This window comes from Pterocles gutturalis, unplaced genomic scaffold (assembly GCF_000699245.1).
Source record: "Pterocles gutturalis isolate BGI_N339 unplaced genomic scaffold, ASM69924v1 scaffold15290, whole genome shotgun sequence".
Lineage (NCBI taxonomy): Eukaryota > Metazoa > Chordata > Aves > Pterocliformes > Pteroclidae > Pterocles > Pterocles gutturalis.
Genome location: NW_010143667.1, coordinates 37,633 through 56,537, shown reverse-complemented (window position 1 = coordinate 56,537; position 18,905 = coordinate 37,633). Strand labels below are relative to the sequence as shown.

General features: G+C 37.0%; 1 protein-coding gene across 1 annotated transcript in view; it reads right to left on the bottom strand.

Moving 5' to 3' along the window:
* Positions 1-975: 975 nt before the first annotated feature.
* Positions 976-18,905, bottom strand: part of LOC104470047 (tetratricopeptide repeat protein 7B-like) — a gene marked incomplete at its 3' end in the record, with an annotated part of 38,358 nt that continues 20,428 nt past the window's right edge. Inside the window, exons 5-8 of the mRNA XM_010084827.1 lie at positions 11,357-11,435; positions 8,916-9,088; positions 4,301-4,390; positions 976-1,151 (exon numbers count right to left, since the gene is read on the bottom strand). Of these exons, the coding sequence (XP_010083129.1) occupies positions 976-1,151; positions 4,301-4,390; positions 8,916-9,088; positions 11,357-11,435 (518 nt within the window). The remainder of the gene's footprint in view (positions 1,152-4,300; positions 4,391-8,915; positions 9,089-11,356; positions 11,436-18,905) is intronic.

The window sequence follows — 18,905 nt, the reverse complement described above, 5'->3', positions numbered from 1 at the left end:
CTATCTAGTACTTCACCCACTATACCATAAAGCCTCTGAAAAGAAGACCTTATCTTGATATCATATCTCTTTCTAGATTTCTTGATATTTAATATTGCCATCAGTACAAATGCCAGTATATCCGGTAGTTTGAAGCCAGAAGTTAAAGGTCCCTCCCTCTCTTCTTCCCCCCTCCCCCCCCCCTTTTTTTTGTAATTACACAGGGCATGGCCCCCTTAATACATTAACTTAAATACACTAAATTTTAATGGGTAGCTTATTTCCCCCTTTTTCAGAGGGGAGGAATGACACACCTGAAGAACTAAATTGTTTCTCTGCTTTAACAGGACAACATTTTAAACTCTGAACATACTCAATAAATCTTTAAAATCAGAATAATTAAATACTGAAATAAATTTTCAAAGAGATACATGGAGTGTAAAATACACAGACATTTCGAGATTTATCAACTGAATAATCCACAGCTTGGTTTGAAAACACCCACCCCCGCACATACACCCCAAAACAGACATCTTGCTTCCTTTTGATCAAGAAGTCTTTGGCTTTTCCTTTCTACACTGCATAAATATTTAGTCAGCTTCAAGAAATTCTTCCTTTTTAACTCCACATGTAATCATTGTTTGACTCAATTCCTTGCAAATGCACAACAACCCATGAACTAGCACTTCTTGTGAAAAAATGGCTGACACCGCCAAAGCGTTACTACAGGAGATAATGCCTCGTAAGTATTAAAGGTATCTTATATATTTGAACAATCACTTTCTGAACAATTACAAAACAGAACGTATGTACAAACTTAAGTGCTCAGTGTTTCAGAACTGCCATGGTCTCAGACACAACAAAGTAACAATTAGTTAAGCTGCAGTGTGTCAACTGGCCACATTTACCCTACACAGACTGTACCTCTGAGGCAAATGCAAGCGCTATAACTTCGTTCACTCACAGTGGAAAAAAGGATATGCTCAGACATTTTACCATCAGCTAAGTATAACTCATAAGGCTGAGCCCAGAAGGTGGTGATCGGCGGCATGAAGTCCGTTGGAGGCCAGTAACTATCAGTGTAGTTCAGAGATTGATACTGGGCCTGATCCTGTTCGACATCTTCATTAACGATCCGGATGATGGGGCAGAATGCACCCTCAGCAAGTTTGCTGAGGACACAGAGTTAGGAGGAGGAACTGATATGCCAAAGGGCTGTGCTGCCATCCAGAAGGACCTTAACAGGCTAGAGAAATGAGCTGACAGGAACCTCTAAGGCTTCAAGAAAGACTTAGAAGTGCAAAATCCTGCACCTGGGAAGGAACAACCCCAGGCACCAGTCAGGACATGCTGGGGGCCACCCAGCTGGAAAGCAGCTTGGCAGAAAAGGACCTCAGGTTCCTGGCGGGCACCAAGTTGAACTGTAGCCAGAAACATGCCCTTGCTGCAAAGAAATCTAGTGGTATCCCAGGCTGTGTGAGCAGAGGCATTGCCAGCAGGTCGAGGGAGGCAATCTTTCCCCTCTGTTCAGCACTGATGAGGCCACACCTGGCGTATTGGGTCCAATTCTGGGCCCCCTAGTAGAAGACATGGACATACTGGAGAGAGTCCAGCAAATTACTACTAGGATGAATAAGGGATTGGAGTATCTCTTCTATGAGGAAAGGTTGAGAGAGCTGGGACTGTTCAACCTGGAGAAAAGAAGGCTTAAGGAGGGAACCTTATCAATGTGTACAAATACCTGAGGGGAGGGTGCAAAGAAGGGTCTTTTCAGTGGTGCCCAGTGACAGGACCAGAGGTAACAGGCACAAACTGAAACACAGGAGGTTCCCTTTGAACATCGGGAAACACTTTTTTACTGTGAGGGTGATCGAGCACTGGCACAGGCTGCCCAGGGAGGTGGCAGAGCTCTCTCCTTGGAGATATTCAAAGGCACCTGGACTAAGATGCAGCCTGTGCCACGCGGCTGTGCTTGAGCAGGGGGGTTTGACAAAATGACCTCCAGAGGTCCTGTCCAACCTCAGTCATTCTGTGATTCTGTTTCTACAGCTCAGCTGATGTGCAGCAACATGTACGCCGTATGTGAAGATGTCAGTCCTTCAGATCCCACCCTTCTACTCATTCCTGTCTAGATAAGGAAAGGCTGGTCTACACTTCACAAGCGTAACAGCTAGAATACAAGGACATCTTACAGTAAGAGTGATGGCAGAGTTGCAGCTCACTTTCCTCATTATGCATGACAATACAATGGAGCAGCAGTTACCTGGCTAAAAGAAACATTTTGTACTCTGAAATGTACCTATAAGAGAATTAGAACACTTGAAAAGCACAGAACTATCTTTAGCAGAGTATTTCTTTCATAAATATTACAATTTAAATCTTAAAGCATCCTTTCTGAATTGAGAAATTAAGGGAACTCAAGGTGACACAAAAGTAGCATTTGTAATCCACTAGAAAGATTCTGTTTTCTGGATATACACTGCACTAGATCTAATCCAAATAAGAAGATGTTACGATGTTAGAGTGCACCACTTCCCTGAAAATAGCAATAAGATTTAGGGCTTGTATATACACTGTGATTTAATTACTTTTACTTACACAAAATGCTACTTATATATCAGATCCTCATTCTGTTTTCCAATATTTACTTGAATAAATTATTCAAGGACAGGTCTTGACATCTTATCTGTGCTTTTACTAATTCACAGATAATGCGAGGAAGGGATCATACTACTCTAATAACACAATAACATCTGAAAACACAATCTTCTGCAACTGTTCTTATTTCCTTCCCAAACACTGGTTTCAAAATCATAAATCACATGCTACTTCGTAACTACTACAGCTAGAAAGGCAGCATGCACTGAAGCTGAAGTAAGATCTCTCAATTCTCAGAAAGATAAGTTTGTAGTGATGGGTATTTCTATGCTCAATCTTCACCTTCCCCCTACAAAACTAATTTGAACAACTGGCTTTGCCAAAGTAAGTCAATCATGTGAAAGGTTTTATGCTCCCCCAAAACAAACTCTTTTGCTTCAGACAACTTGCAATAATTAATAATAAAAAATGTTGAAAGCTTGCTAAGGGTATATGGTCTACAGGGACAAGCATTTGATACAATTAGGCAAATCTAATTCACAAAGGAAAAGCTGTAAGTGACCTGAAAGGAGACTTAACAGGGCAGTACTTTAATTTGTGTTTTGGCTTCTTAATGCTGATCTACAAGGAAGTACACATGCAAATACAGTAACCAGTAGTCAGACCTTGCAGAACTGGGACTGCTTCCATTTCACACCGTGACCACAGTTCACCTCAGAATTCTATATATGGCCATGAGCTACCTCGGCACCTTACAGTGGTAAGTATACATTGCAGCAAAATCAACACAATACATTGAAATGTTTGCTCAAGGCTAGTTTTCTGGTGACAGATTCTGTCATGAACATTGCAGGGCAGATCACTAGGAATAAGGAAAGTAGTTTGCACTACAATGTGTTTACCACTTTAAAATAGCTCAAATAGGACAATGTTCATTAATTCACACATTTGAATCACCTATAGAACTAAAGACTAAGCCTCAATGGATGTGCAGTGAGACAGACTACTATGATGCCTGAGATTCTAGAGGTTCCACCCCTCCAATTAGAAAAACAGTAAAAATTCCAGCTTCCGTTTTTCATTTCTGCCATTTGAGCACATATAACTGACCTGGTATGAGAATGTCAGTATGTGACAGCTGATAGTTGACTAGTAAAATCATACTAGTGGAAAAGATGAAAGACTGATAAAAGCACAAGTAGGACATTGAATGGAATCACCTATTGAGGAAATGAGGACATTAAAAAAAAAAAATCCAGTAACAAAGGCTGAATGCCAGTATCATTAAAAATCTTTTACAAATTAGAGTGACATCTGAAATTTAATGCACAATGAAAAATAATTTTTGGCTACATTTATTATGCTCATCTAAGTAGTCATTGATTTGGTTTTTACAACAAAAATAACTTACATTTTGAGGCCGTCTGAATGACAACCAGCTGGTGTAACACTGGTTCATACTGGTAAGTGATGCCAAAAGAAAGACCTGGCTTTTTGCTAAGCTGCCTATGGTTAGAAGGAGGCTAGGTTCAGCCACTCTAAAGGAGAAAAACAGTTCATAACACTTGCAGACCTCATCTTGCTGCCTCAGAGGAACAGAAGCTTGAGTTTCAGAAGTAACTGCCTGCTTTCCTAACAGAGAATAAAACACAAGTCATAAAGTAAGGCATGACTAAAAAAGTTCTATTTTCATTTAAATAAAACAAGGAAAACACACACATACAGCACATGTACATTCACTTTACCTACCATAGATTCACTAATAAGCAGCAACAGTAAGGCTTCTTCTGTATTTTCTTGAGGACAAAAGATGCTGTTCAAAACAAGAATTTAATTATTTAAGCAGAAAACATTACTTTTAGGAGTAGCTTACACAGTTATAGTAAGAGTACTGCAAAAACTGTAAAATTTCCAGGAAAGAGAACAGAGATTAACTTGGACAGAAAAATCAACTGGTTAAAATGCATTTCTTTGCAATGCTCTAAATTTGCATTTCAGAAAAGCTGGCCAAAAACAATAAGAGAACAAAACCACCACAGCTGTCACAATCGAACACATTCAAATATCCCAAAATTGCACAGAATTTTCCAACTGTAAAAACTGTACCCACAGTTTAACAAGCCACTGGCACCTAATCTATCTGAGCTGAATCTACATCACCAATTCAAAGGTCAGCAACAAGAAACTCTCTCACAAGAACAAGACTACTGTTGTATTTTAGCCAATATGGATAAATACTTGTATTAGTCTTTTACCAGATACACTTGACAATTGTTTTTCTGATGCATTTAATAGCTGTGAATATTTTTAAATAGAGCCATGTCAATGTCTGCCTCCTTGCCATAACCACTGTTACTTCCAAGCACTTAAAATATTTGCTTTTAATGAAGGGCACTTCTTTCTGACTTAATATTGAAGGTTTGCATAGGACTAGTCTGCAAACTTTACTGTTGTCTCTGAACACTGTGTTCTAAATACTGTTTATGCTGGAGGACAGACAACAGTACTGGGTACATGACTGCTAGGAATTTATTCATTCACTCTCTCTCACACATACAAACAGTGACTACGTTTTAACTCTCTAGATTTCTTTCCGTAAACTGTTTCTGAATTAGCACAAGTACTACTTCCTGGTTTCAGACCAACAGTTCCACAATTCACTATTTAAATGTAGAAAATAATTTATTTTTGTTAATAAGCAATTCCTGTAGTCCCAAGGGTGCTTAAACTACAATAAATCCCTGATGGGAAACTAAACTTGTCTGAGATTAAAACATCGTTTGGGTTTTTTTAAATGCACTAGAAATTTAAGCAGTAATTAAATGCCTGAAAGGTTATGGAAACTAAAACACATCCAAACTCCAGGTGGTTTGAAAGCAAGATTGTGAATGCACTGTACAATTCAGCAGCTGAGACCCCAGTACAGTTGTTTTGTTGTTGCGTTTTTATTTTTTAATCAATGCAACTTGCTCACAAGACTGTGAAGAGTATTCTAAATCTTAGGAAATATTTTTATTTTTACTTAACAAAGAAATTTCAAAACACAGTTACTTGTGAATAAGAACCACCCAGGACAGGGTATGAGGAGTGAAGGGGAAGCAGAGAGCTCTCCATTTACCTATCCAGTCTTCAATGCAGAATTTAGCAACCTGGAAGTAGATTTAACCTGAACAACTGTCAATGGTTCCCAGAAAGCAGAACAACAATTGGAAATAATTGCTGGAGAAACTCCTTTTTCTAAGAAAAAAAGGGAGATTACCCCAAAGAGAACTACTAAAAAGTCACTTATCAAAAGAAAAGCAAACATTATTTTCTCCTACAACCTCAAATATATTTTGGTAAATAAGTTGATGTTTGTCTCAAAAAGTGAAGATCTTCAGGCAGAAATTACTGGGAAATTGGATTAACTTGTGCACGCAAAAAGCTCAATTTAGTAATTTAGTTGACTGAACTCAAACATTTTCTGTGTCTCCTGACAGACGCTGGCATAGGAGGACAGTAATTCCAAGGTAACAGGGTGGAGCAGAAGAGGCAACTGGAAGCATGAAATGACTACCAACTAAAGGCAAACCAAGAAGTTTAACACTGAACAAAGTGGATATCCAGTTTAACACTGGATAAGGAAAACTGAAGAGGCAGTAACACAGAGATCTACAAAATCACAGTACACTTACTTAATATATCAGGAAGCATACTCAGAAAAAAACAGTAAATCACTGACTCAGAGTTGGTGGTCCGATTAATACCTAGGAAGAAGTTTACACGTCTGTCTTGCTGTTCATTGTCTTAGGTACTTGCTTTCAATCACTGCTGGAGCTGAGATACTTGGCTAGACACATTTTATCTGATCTGGTGTTAGTCACTCTGATGCGACAAAAGTAAAGGACTTAATCACATGCTCTGTTGAAACTGTGGAACTCCTTGCTTGCATGTCCCAAGAACAAGAAAATTACACCGAACAAAGCCCCACTTTTGCCAGGAGGCATGTTTCTACAAAAGGATGAGTTAAGAAAGAAGAACATAAAAGTTTGAAAGACTGAGCCTGAGAAACCTGCTATAAGTATTCTGGATCAAGGGAGAATAGATATCTTTGAAGGTAAAAGCCATTTGGCTTGCTGGTAATAATGACACCATAATTATGTGGGCTTGCTGCTGTATAAAGTATTCATTAATGGAAATTTGCAATAAATGCAGCTAAACAACTCAAATGCCTGCACTGTGACAGTATTTTAGGTTACACTATAAAGATACCGTGAGCAATTAAACAAAACAACTCTTCAGAATTTAAGGTGGGACTACTCCTATAAGCGATCTACTGTACAAGCAGACTCTTTCACACATAACAACAAGGTCACATTATGGAAAAAAAGCTTTCATATTATCTAATAAGGCATATACATCATAAGAGAGGAACAGACTGAATGCTGCATGAAACTAAGAGTTTCAAATAGAAAATGTGTGACACTGCATAAAAAGAATTTCCTTACGTTCGAGCAATAAATGCATACTTTTTAAGTGCAGTGATCAAGCTGTATCCACAAACCAGGTATTTCTTTTTTACCAAAAAGGCTACCTGCATGTCTAGTTTGTTAATTATGTACTTGCAGAGAAACACAGTAGTTTTGGCAAATTGAATGTTCAACTCTATGCTTGCATCTTTTCCTAAAGCTCAGAAGACTGCTTTTTCATTACTTCACACCCTAGACAGAGTCAGACAAAAAAAAATCACAACACCTTGGCTTTAATCCTACAGCTAGACAACAATATTAAAAAGAAATAAATAAAATCTTTGGAAAAAAAAGGGTCAAAAACTGCATATGGACCAGAAAACAGTCTTTACAGAAGAGATTCCCAGAATCACAGAACAGTTAAGGCTGGAAAGGGTGTCTGGGGATCATCCAGTACAGCCCCTCTACTCAATGCAGGGTCAACTGGCAGGTTCCTCAGGACCACGTCCAGCTGGATTTTGAATACCTCCAGTGATATTCTCCAGACTCCACAACCTCTTCTGGAATTTTTTTTCTTAAGTTTACATGGAATTTCAGTCTTCTCCATCTGCATTACTCAGCACTGACCTACTATGGCAAATAACGATCTTGGCTAGATCATTATCTCCATGGCTACAATATATTTATCAGTTCTCTGGCTCACAATGCTTTCCAGCATGTATCAAAACAAGCAAGCAATAGTTGTTGATTGTATTAAATATATAAATATATATATACACACACACACACACACACAAAATTCAAGACCCCACAAGGACTTGTGTGTAGAATACAAGTAGCATAGTAAAAAAAAAAATGCAACAAAGTTTCATCAGATCAAACTCAGTATAAATGAAACAAAAAATAAATTTCAAAAGTGTCAAATGGTTAAGATTTCACTAATATGCTTTGATACGAGCATGTTACTTTCAGGCAGCAAGCTACATCCAACGACTGTAATAAAGTGCAAAATTTTGTCAATATATATTTTTGTCACTGTCAGAGTATCTAAGAAAAACAACTGTACTTTAGAAACCGTTTTTCATTTGATCAGATACAAACAAACAACAAGCCATTAACTTTTAAGAAAAAGTTCAAATTCAAGGAAATGGCTATCCATTTTTAATACTGAAGCTAACAGTGATGGGTTTTGAAAAAAACCCACACATTTTCAAGACGGAAAAGATACACACCAAAGCTACTCTAGAGTGAACCATGGTATATGCTACACAAAAAAATGATCCATAGCATACAACTTATCTGAATCAGTGAAAGAACAGAACTCAACAAAAAGGTGGCATCATAGAGAAAGTGCAAAACTAACCTAAGAAAATTAAAAGGTAGCTGTCTTGGGAAATAAACTACCTTTGAAACTACTAGATAAACTGCTAGGTATGTTTTGGTTTTTTATAATGTTTCAGGGATCAATTAAAATCTCCATATTGCTAAATCTTTCCTTTCTATGAGAAGGCAGAAAAGAGGTCTAGAAACAGCACACAACTTTTAAACTTTTGCAGACTCAGATTTGCCAACGACTTCATGTTTTCTTCTGTATCCCATGTATAATACAAGACATCGACTCTGTCATACACGCCAGTATAGAACAAAAAAAAAATATTAAGAATTGAGAACAAAAGTTCGCATGCATACAGGGCAAACTTCTGCTTGGAGAAGCATGTTACTTCCCTAGTTCTCTTCAGGGGAATATATATATACACACACAGCATGGGAAACATTCCCATTCACATTGCCTAATTCCTTCTACATTTTCAACAACATGAACTAAGTTACCCAGTGCACTGGGTAACAATTGCAATTGTAGAAACAAGAGAGGTAGAAACTCAGCCATACTTTTCTCCAGTGTATACCCGCGGTCTTCTACTGAGGGTGTAATTCTTAGTATTTGAACCTTTTCGAAGTGGATCATCTAGGGGTGATTGGTGAGGAGGATCTTCCAGTGGATTCCAATAACTCTGTTCACACATTCCTCGTAACAAAATTTCAGCCAGTTGTCTTGCTATTGTCTGTAAAAGTGAAAGATAGAATATAGACTATTTCAGTTGAAGGGATCTGCAAAGACCATCTAGTCCAACTGCCTGACCAATTCAGGGCTGACCAATTTAAAGCATGTTATTAAGGTCATCGTCCAAAGGTCATTGTCCAAACGCCTCTTAAACACCGACAGGCTTGGGGCATAGACCAGCTCACTAGGAAGCCTGTTGCAGTGTTTGGCCACTCTCTCAGTAAAAATAAATATTTTTGCTTAGAATCACTAAATACAAACTCTTCAGAAGCACTTGGATTATTTCTAATGAAGACAAGTCATGTAGAATGTATTTTCTGCTATTTTAAAACATCCAAAAAACCAGGCATAATGCTGGTTTTGAAAGGTACAAGTACTCAGTTCAATTCTCTAAACACAAAGAAAAAAATGGCAATAACAAACAATTTTTCAGTTTTATCAGTTAAATCCAGATACTTCTGAAGTATCAACAACACCAACTGTTGCTCCTAAGAGTCAACCACGTTCAGGTACATTTTCAGATATTTTGCGCTCAGTAGCCTCTACTGCCTCTCCAGGCCTGGAGCAGATGTCCATACTGCAGCCTGCTGAGAGGACCATGATGGAACAGGCTGATACTCCCTGAAGGAAATGCAGGCCATGGGAGGGACCTCATACTGAAGCTGGGTGAAAGTGTGAGGAGAAGGAGCAGCAGAGAGGAAATGTTATGGACTCACCACAACCCTCCACTCCCCATGGACCATTCAGGGAGTGGGAGGGTAGGGAGAGGAGGCAGAAGAGTCAAGAATGAAGGACTGAAGTTGAACCTGGGGAAAGGGGGTGAGGGGAAGGTATTTTAGTGTTTGTCTTTGTTTCTTACCGTTCCACTCTTTTTTAACTGACAACAAATTAATATCTGCCAAGGTGAGTCTGTTTTGTCCGTGACAGCAACTGGTAAGCAAACTCCTTGTCTTTAACTTGACCCACAAGCTCTTCTATCTTTTTTTCTCCCCATCATGTTAAGGAAGGGGAGTGAGAGAGCAGCTGGGTGGGCATCTGTCAGACAGCCAAGGTCAACCCACCACAGATAGTTACAGTCCAAACTCCAACTGGCTGGGGCTTCTGACAACTTGTACTTGGAAGGTGCTGGTGTTTACTACTGTTGGTAAGGCTCAGCAACAGTGAAATGCAGTTGTAGATCAGCATGAAAAAGTTTATTTTGACCAGCTACTCTTGGCACCATATACTTAGGTGTAGAAATACTTACATAAATATTATTTAAATAAGTAATATTAAAGCTTGAAGTCATCCCATAATTCATTACTTTCAGATTAATCTCCTCTTTAATGTTTAATGCATATGCCTAAAAGCTGCATGACTATATATCACAATGATGAAAACTCGAGATTAGTACCAGGGCAGTAAAAAGAAGGCAAGATCTACATTTGCATGAGAATTGGCTGTGTTTCCCAGCAACAGATGTGTAATGTTTAAGCCATGGACAGCACCATGATCTGCATCTTCCACCTTAATTCCTATACCATAAGAAGCCCTTCATCTTTTATTCTACTAAAAGTTTCCAATATTATTCCTCTCCATTGAAAGTCTATTATTTAATAATTTTAATATCCTTACTATGAATCAGTTATCAAATGAATTAAGAAACCTTCCTTATCACCACTTTGGAAGTTTTTTAGGAAACTAATGTAGGACTTTTTGAAAATCATTATATTACAGCAAAAGATATAAGCCTTGGTCCTTTATTACATAAAAGATGCAAAAAAAGAACATGACTTGGTAAAGGTTCATTTTTTGACAATATAAATATCAAATCTTCAAGATTTGTTTTCCTTTAAGAAACTTCATCACAAAAATAAAGAAATGATAACTTAATAACTTCCAACTGAATAGAACACACATAAAGATGCTGCACTCTGTTGTCACTTCCATTACATTACAAAAAGATGAAACAACACCCTTGAGAAACTATGGTAAGTCATCAATAGGGCAGTTATGATTAAGATTGAAAGCATGGTCAGTCACAGACCAATCAGGTTTTAACCACAACCACAAATAGGAAAGAGAAATAGGGGAGAGACTGGGTATCACGCATTCCTTTTTATGTTAATCATTCACTTAAGCCAGGAAATGTAACCTTATAAAGTGGTGGATAACAGATCTAGATCAATATGCTGTGTATCTGATTATTTAACTCATCCACTATATTTATGCTTTATCTGCCCACTAAAATTCAGATGCTGCAATAGGAATGTGGTTTAATACAACTTACCATTCGCAGATTTTGTGTAGTTCTTGTTTCGACAGCTCTTAGTAACTCTCTAAATCTACCAACTCCTCTTGTCAAGTTCCTGTATATAAACAGAGAATTTGACAGTATTCCAACTGGGATGTAATAACACCTTAATATATTACTCTATAAACTAGTTAAAATCCATGGCATACGGTTTTTTTCCTGCATATCATCATCACCTTTCTGTGAGATAGATTTTTTCTTTTTATTTACCTGGGAACCCCACCATTGATTACTATAGCAACATTCCCTTCCAATTTATTGAAAAAAGAAACATTTTCATGATCAGTAGACAGCTTAAGAGAAAGCAAGGAAAAGTGTAAGAATTAACCAACCCAAAAGGGGAAAAAACAAAACCAAAGTTATTCTCACTACTGCAATGGTTTTAATTTTCAATTACATAGGCTTCAAAGTATAAACTTGGGAAAAAAAACTCCAACATTCGATTTTAGCTGCCTCTTGATGTCTTAAAATAGAGAAATAAAAAGGAGTAAATCTTGTAATCACCAGTGAAAGTAATGTAAAATTTCAAGCTCCTTTTCAGAGAGGAAAGAGCACAAACATAGCAAGGCCCACTGCATAGCCAGAAGAGGACTGGGGAATCAGTGTTCTGTTCTCGACTCCAGCTGGCTTTTGGCGTGGCTTCTGCTACTCAAGTTTCTTTCACATCTACTGCCTAAACAGCTTTTGCAAAAAGAGATTCAAGACCCTCAGACAGGCATTAATCATACCAACAATTTTAGCAGATCTGAACTTTCTTCTCAAACAATAGATTATTTTGAATTGTTTCAGAGCTTTATCTTTTTCTCATTACTATATCAGTTATCTCAGAGATCTGGTTTTTTATTGCACTTAAAAGCAGTTGAGAATATTTTATTTTATATTAATACAGTTTGTCTTTGAGCTGGTGAAGGACTGCGTTGGCTTTTTGCTGAGCTGAACAACTGAATTCTGCAACCTCGACACATAACACAGGACAGTCATTTCACCGTTCGAAGTTCAGCTGCAAAACAAAATTATTTGATCAAAAGTGTGTTTTGTGTTAAATCATTGCTGTTACGTCACACTGTTGTATTATCTTAGGACGTGATTTTATCTGCCAGTTGCGTAACATTTACCTAATATGGACTCAAAAGAGGAAAGAAATATTACATATTGTGTAAGCTTTTCATAAGCAAAAACACTATTGCACACTCCATTATAAAGCTGATGTTGAAATTGCATTCCTTACTCTGATGTCTTTATCTACAAATATATTTAAAATACTGATCTTCTAGATTGTAACTTTGTACAAATTCGAAAAAGCCAGCATTTTTCCACAGATACTTTATTTGAATTTAATTGCAGAATCCCTGAAGCCAGAGTATTTGATGCAAGAGATCTTGCTATAGAATTGTAGAGCTCTTATCACTTTACCTAGAGACCTGCCCATTTATTTTACTTTTCAGATAACATGAGGTCATCTCTGTTCTGTTTTATATAATAAAGGATTACCAGCATATTTCAGAAACTTTCATCTCCAGCACAGACATCTTTCAGTAGCAGAAGTTCACCTTCTAAAATATTTTTATATAAAAGCTAATTTAAAAAGAATTAGCATTTCCAAATAACAAAACCTGTATGAACAGTTGAAAGTTATGTCAAAATAAGCCAGCAGCTGGTTAAAAAGAAATAACCACCATTCACATGAGAAATTGTGATTGTTTGTAAAAAGTCCACGTTACAGCAAAGCTTGACCATAGAGTGACCAGTTAGTACACATCAAAGAGAATTAATCTTGTTTATGTATCTAACAAGGAAACCAATGAATGAAAGATTATATATTCCACACAGGCAGGCCTCTTAATAGGTAAAGAATATTACACCAACTTCATATACTAATGAAGTACAGAAAGTCAGTAGGTCAAATTTTAAGAAAATCTTTTAACTCAATGGAAGCTCAATACCTTCAGCACCTTTGGAAAGCCAAAGTACATACCATTCAGTAATACCACATGTCAAGTATTTTAGAGAGCCAAAGCCAGACCACTGGAATCCCAGCTTTAAGTCCTCTGCTCTAAGTGCATATTTCCCATGAATGGAGCTTTCTCTCAAGGACTGTATTGCAAAGTCACAGATGTGTCCTCATAACAAGATTTAAAAAACCAAACAGACAGACTTGGTAAAAAAATGAAACATTCCCCTCAAAATTGTCAAGAGAGCAAGAACTTGTCAGCTTGAAACACTAATTTCCCAGTACAGATGAAACATATACTATGTAGTAGAACTTCAAATCACAATAATTTAAATCTTTATGAAATTTTAGGAATTAGCTGTTTTGTTCCATATGAAGTTCTTGTCTTTTGATGTGTTACAAGAACAAAAAAAAAATACTCTATGAAAATGTATGCAACTTTCAAAAGTAATTTTAAACTTGATGACAGGTTGTTATTAGTTACCTATTACATTTTCATAAGAATCTGCAAGGGACTGAAACTTGTGACTGAAGTTCTACATATCATGGAAAAAAGCAGTAAGATTGTACAAGTAAAAAAAACCAACATAAACTAAAGAACTAGTTTTTGCTTCACAAAGCATTTAACAGTGACCCACTGCACAAGTGATCACAAACACAATACAGATTTGTCAAGCATCTTCTACATGAAGTATACTAAGAAAAAAGATATACCTCAAAACTACAATCTAAATCACCCAAAAATTGAGTTAAATGCTTTGAGAGACAAGTAATGAAGCAAAATATACCATGAACAATATGGTAGAACTCCACACTGCACTGCTTCTAGCAAAGTACATTTCCTGTATTTGTTAACAGTTTATAACATTGGGGAGAAGAGTGTGGCGGCTATTCTGGCACATACTTTTCCTGCCTAGCCTAGGTAGCACACAACTTTTACCTGCTTTTCATTATGATGTGCCTTCATGTTAGCAGCTCCACCCGTGCTGATCGAATGCCAGAGCAAAAGGGCAGGTTAACTTAGAAAACAACGTCCCACAGTGTCTGTAAATGACTTGGAGATCCCTTCCATTCTCAAGACAAGGAATTTTAAGGTACATTAACATGCACTCAGAGCTGACAAATTTTCAGTAATTTCAGACAACACAGAGACAGCCCACGGATAGATGCTGCTAGTTACATGTGTGTGTTAATATGACTGCCTCCCATCAGAACATGCTCGAGTCAAGCCCTTTGAATCGCATCTTCATAGTTTTTAAAGGCTAATTCAAATGTTTGCTGCTTTAAATCTTCAAGAAGAAAAAAAATCTTTGACTCTTTAAGTAGCACTATACCAGTTAAAGACTGAGAACCAGGACTTAGAGTTACAATCTGCTATTGAAAGTCTATACAGATTGATGCCCTTAGGGCTAATTTGCATCCTTCTGTCTACATGTTTGCACCCTAAACCCCAACAATTTATGTTAGAACCTAATTTATTATTCTGATGCAAGATTAACTTTTATGCTCCTTTTAAAACTTCAGGCAGCATTTCTGTTTAGAATAATGAAAATATTTTAACTACATCTGTGCAAAGGTGCTCACTCCTAAACAAAGAGAGAGATCAGTAACTGTAGCTATGATTCAAGGAAAGTGCAGGAAGAAGATTAAGGGGCAGTAAGGACAGACTTTGAATGCAGGATCAGAAGACCTAAACATAAGCATGTAGGCCAGCAGTAGCAAACTTTTAGCTCAAACATATTTGTCACCATGACCACCAAGAAGTCTCTTGGTTTTGAAAAGTATGTTTGGCATCAGACAACAAACACAGTGCTTTGGTATTAGTGGTCCATGTAAACCTCACACCCATGACAAATACTTCTTATCTTTGTGTTTTTAAACACATACACAAAAAAGTAGAAAAGAATGAAAAAAACTGCTTAATGAGAAGCAGTCTATATTTGAAAGGTGGTAGGATAAGAAACCAAACACTACTCCGCATAACAAAAGGAGTAAGATCTAATCATGATATACTCAAAACAGGCTACAAAATAAATGTTTTAAATTTAACCTCAGAAAGGTTGATAAGATTAATGTACTTTGTATTTACAGCATATTTTTGATAATATATTTTCCATTAGTGTGAGAACAGCTTTATTTGCCAGGCTTATGCTTGTCAATTTAAAAAATCCAAATATTTAGGCTCACATTGCCTTTTATAGATTAAACATAAAATTAGAATAAGTTTTTGCTTAGTGACTTTAGACCAAACCTCACCTGCTCTGCAATTTGGTGGCTAAATGGTCAGCACTTCTCCCATTTAAGAGAGAAAAGTACATCCAGAGCCATGTCAGTGAACTGGCTAAGTTACTCACACTAGCCTAACTACTACCTTGCTGCTATATCTCATTTTAAAATACTCATGCTTTAAAAGGAGAAAAACCAAGAACAATGAGATCTAGATTGCTTGGTCATAGTGATGAAACAAATTGCTTTCGGAATTGAGCCCACTTCCCAAATGCATGCTCTCTCTCCTCTCTCTCTTTCTCTCTGTATTCATATACACAAAAATAAATGCAGTGTTTGTAACCTCAGTGGTACATTTTAAGTTTTAAAGTTTGGGTTTTTCTCCCAATAATTCAAATAGCAAAGAAAATAAAGGTATTTGTTTTATTGTAAGGGAGGCAAAACTCTTCATATGCATACCTATCAGAACCGTGGCAATTCAGTAACTTTGGTATGACTGACATGTTTACAAAAAAACTATAACAACGATTTAAATCATACACTCTAGCTAATAACTTTTGGCCAAATAAGAATAATTTACACAGTACTAAGACCAGAAATTATTTTACATTGAATGAAGTTACTACATAAGCAAAAAGCAAGAAATGTGACAAATCAAGATATTAACTCTTCAGCAGTAACAGAACACCATCCTAATACTGAGGCATGTCATTTACCATTCTAGAGCAATTGCTTTATTTAGCCCTACAAAGATGAAGTTAAAAAAAATTTAAAAGGACTGAAATTTTCTATGCCTTTCTGCAATAACTGTATTAGATATCTCACCAAATGGAGAATGCTAAGTCTGCACTACTGCTGATGTTTCAGATGGTTGTGACTAATGTCTTGTTTTCCCTCAGGTTTAAGGAGCTAGGGGGAAGCATAATTTTATCCACAACTAGAAAAATGATGGATCTTATGCAATCCAAGTCACCTCCAGCAAACATCCTTGTAAGGTTCAGATATCTGTCTCCAAAAGGCAACACAGTTGCAAATTCAAGCACAGTTCTGTTTTCCCTCTCAGGTTTCCCTCTCTTCCTTTCGTACTTAGACTTTGAATGTTCTCACAATGCTGTGTAATTTCCACAAAATATTAACACTGGCCATTACTTTTTGAATTACACATAGAAAATCCTTTATTTCCTGACAGATTCTCAACTACTCTTTTTTTTAAGCACAGTTGGAAAAAAAAAAGCATCATAGTATACATTGTGCACTTCTCATTTTACCCATTTTTAACTCATGCAGAATGAATAATCCCATGTATCTCAAGTTCACTACAGAAGATCATGATTGCTCGATACTTGAAGGTTCTTGATTGACATCTGCTCTTATAAATGAATCATCTTCAGTGTGCCATTACAGCTACACAAGCCTAAGTATTTGAAACAGCCCAATCAAGCAGCAATTCTTGAATTTATGCATTCAAAATGAAAACACTTATTGCCTAGACCGCAGTTCCACTGGTAGTTAAGTCTACCTAAACAGTTCAGGACCAAAAGAGGAAGGTCTCACTCTCCCTGTTCTCCTCTTTCAGTGTTTGTTCCCTTTTTCCACCATTCTTCCTTCACATCTTCCTACTCTCACTTGCAGGGTCCTACCTTTTTTCTCACAGCCACACCAGCCATTATCACATCCTCTACCCAATCAATTTGTCTCATGAAAAGGACAGAAAGCTGGTTTTTCTTTGCTGTTTGTTTTCTGCTGTTTTGAAGAATGAAATTACTCCACAAAAAAGACAAACAAGTATAACAATCAGTACAAAGGAAACAAGAAAAATGCATGCCAGGAGTGTAGGTATGGGGAAGATTAGAGCAGGTAACTCCATTTTACAGTGTCAGTATGCTACTGTCCTGGGTTAAGCTGAGGCAGAGTTAACTTTCTTCATAATAAATATTTTGTTTACTGTTTCTCTTGACACCACCACCCCAGCTCCTCCTCAGAATGTTTTCTTATATAAGTGTATATATATACAACACACTATATACATGTATGCAGGTGCTTGTGTATACACCAAGTACCAGACTCAGCTATTAAGGCACAAAGATCAGATTCACAAAAGGACTCCTCCAGTTACTGGAGACAGAGTGCACTAGCAGCCTTGCCCTTTACCTCCTACTATTTTGCGAGTTTCTTCTTTCAAGCAGAGATCTAGTCAGAGGAAGAAACGGGGGTAGATTAAGAAGGTGCCAAAGAAAACCATAAACAAAAAAAGCCTATCCTTGAATTCATAAGAAAAAAGTGCTAAACGTGCCAGAAAGTTTTACTAAGAAAATAAGTTAGCAGAGGGAATATAGTAAGTAGAATTTATTCTGGTAAATATTTAGCATTGTTTTACACATCAGTCAATTTGTATGGTCATAAACTTTACAGAGTTATTTTATCTATATTTAAAAGAAAATCTACAAACTCCTATATAAGACTGGGCAGGTCATGCTTCACTGCGGCTCTGCCAGCACAGGTAATGGCACCATGAGGAGTACAGATCTGGTCCAACTTCCTCAGGCTTTGAACCGTGACCGAGATTAGACCACATTGCAGTCTGGATCCTGGACTCTGACAGTTCAATATCCTCGGAAAGGGTGCGAAATATAGGAGAAGCCACAAAAAAGAGCTCTGAAAGCTAGCTCAGTCTGGTTTTCCACAGGACAGCTACCTGATTTTAGATTCCAACAAAAAGCTCTTTTGCTTTAAGAGCATATACTTCCAGTACATTTATGAATACTACTACCTCAAAAAATAAAACAGTTTTCAATTTAAGTTTGTCTTGTTTATCTCATAACATGAATACAAGGCAAATACTAAGACAGAAGGATTACTGGGTACATAAACCCTTGTCCTTTCTCTCTCAGGGTCATTTTACTTGAAAACAGCTATGTTAAAGTACTAATGTCAAAGTTCCTGCACTCACAGCTTTTCTTGGAACAACATCAGGACTTTGAACACCTTCAAACTGAAATTACAAAGCAAGTACCAGACTAAATGGAAGTTGTGTAATCAGCCTCTAAGACTTTTAAAGTTACATATTTCAGAATGTTTTTTAAAAGCACATAAACCCTACTTGAAGTTTTAAAACAGCTTCCTCAACTCCTTTGTTACTCATTTCCAAGCTGAAACGTTCCCCTGCTCCCAAGAGAAAAACGGGTATGTTAGTTTGGTTTTTTACTAAAATTCTTTACACTTTGGAAGAAAACATTAATTTTAGATTTGTGTCTTAACAGAGCACTAAAATAACATTCTTCTGTTCAGACTACTGCCACTTTATGGGTTTTTTAGATAATTGCTTTTCCATGTATTTTCAGAATGTCA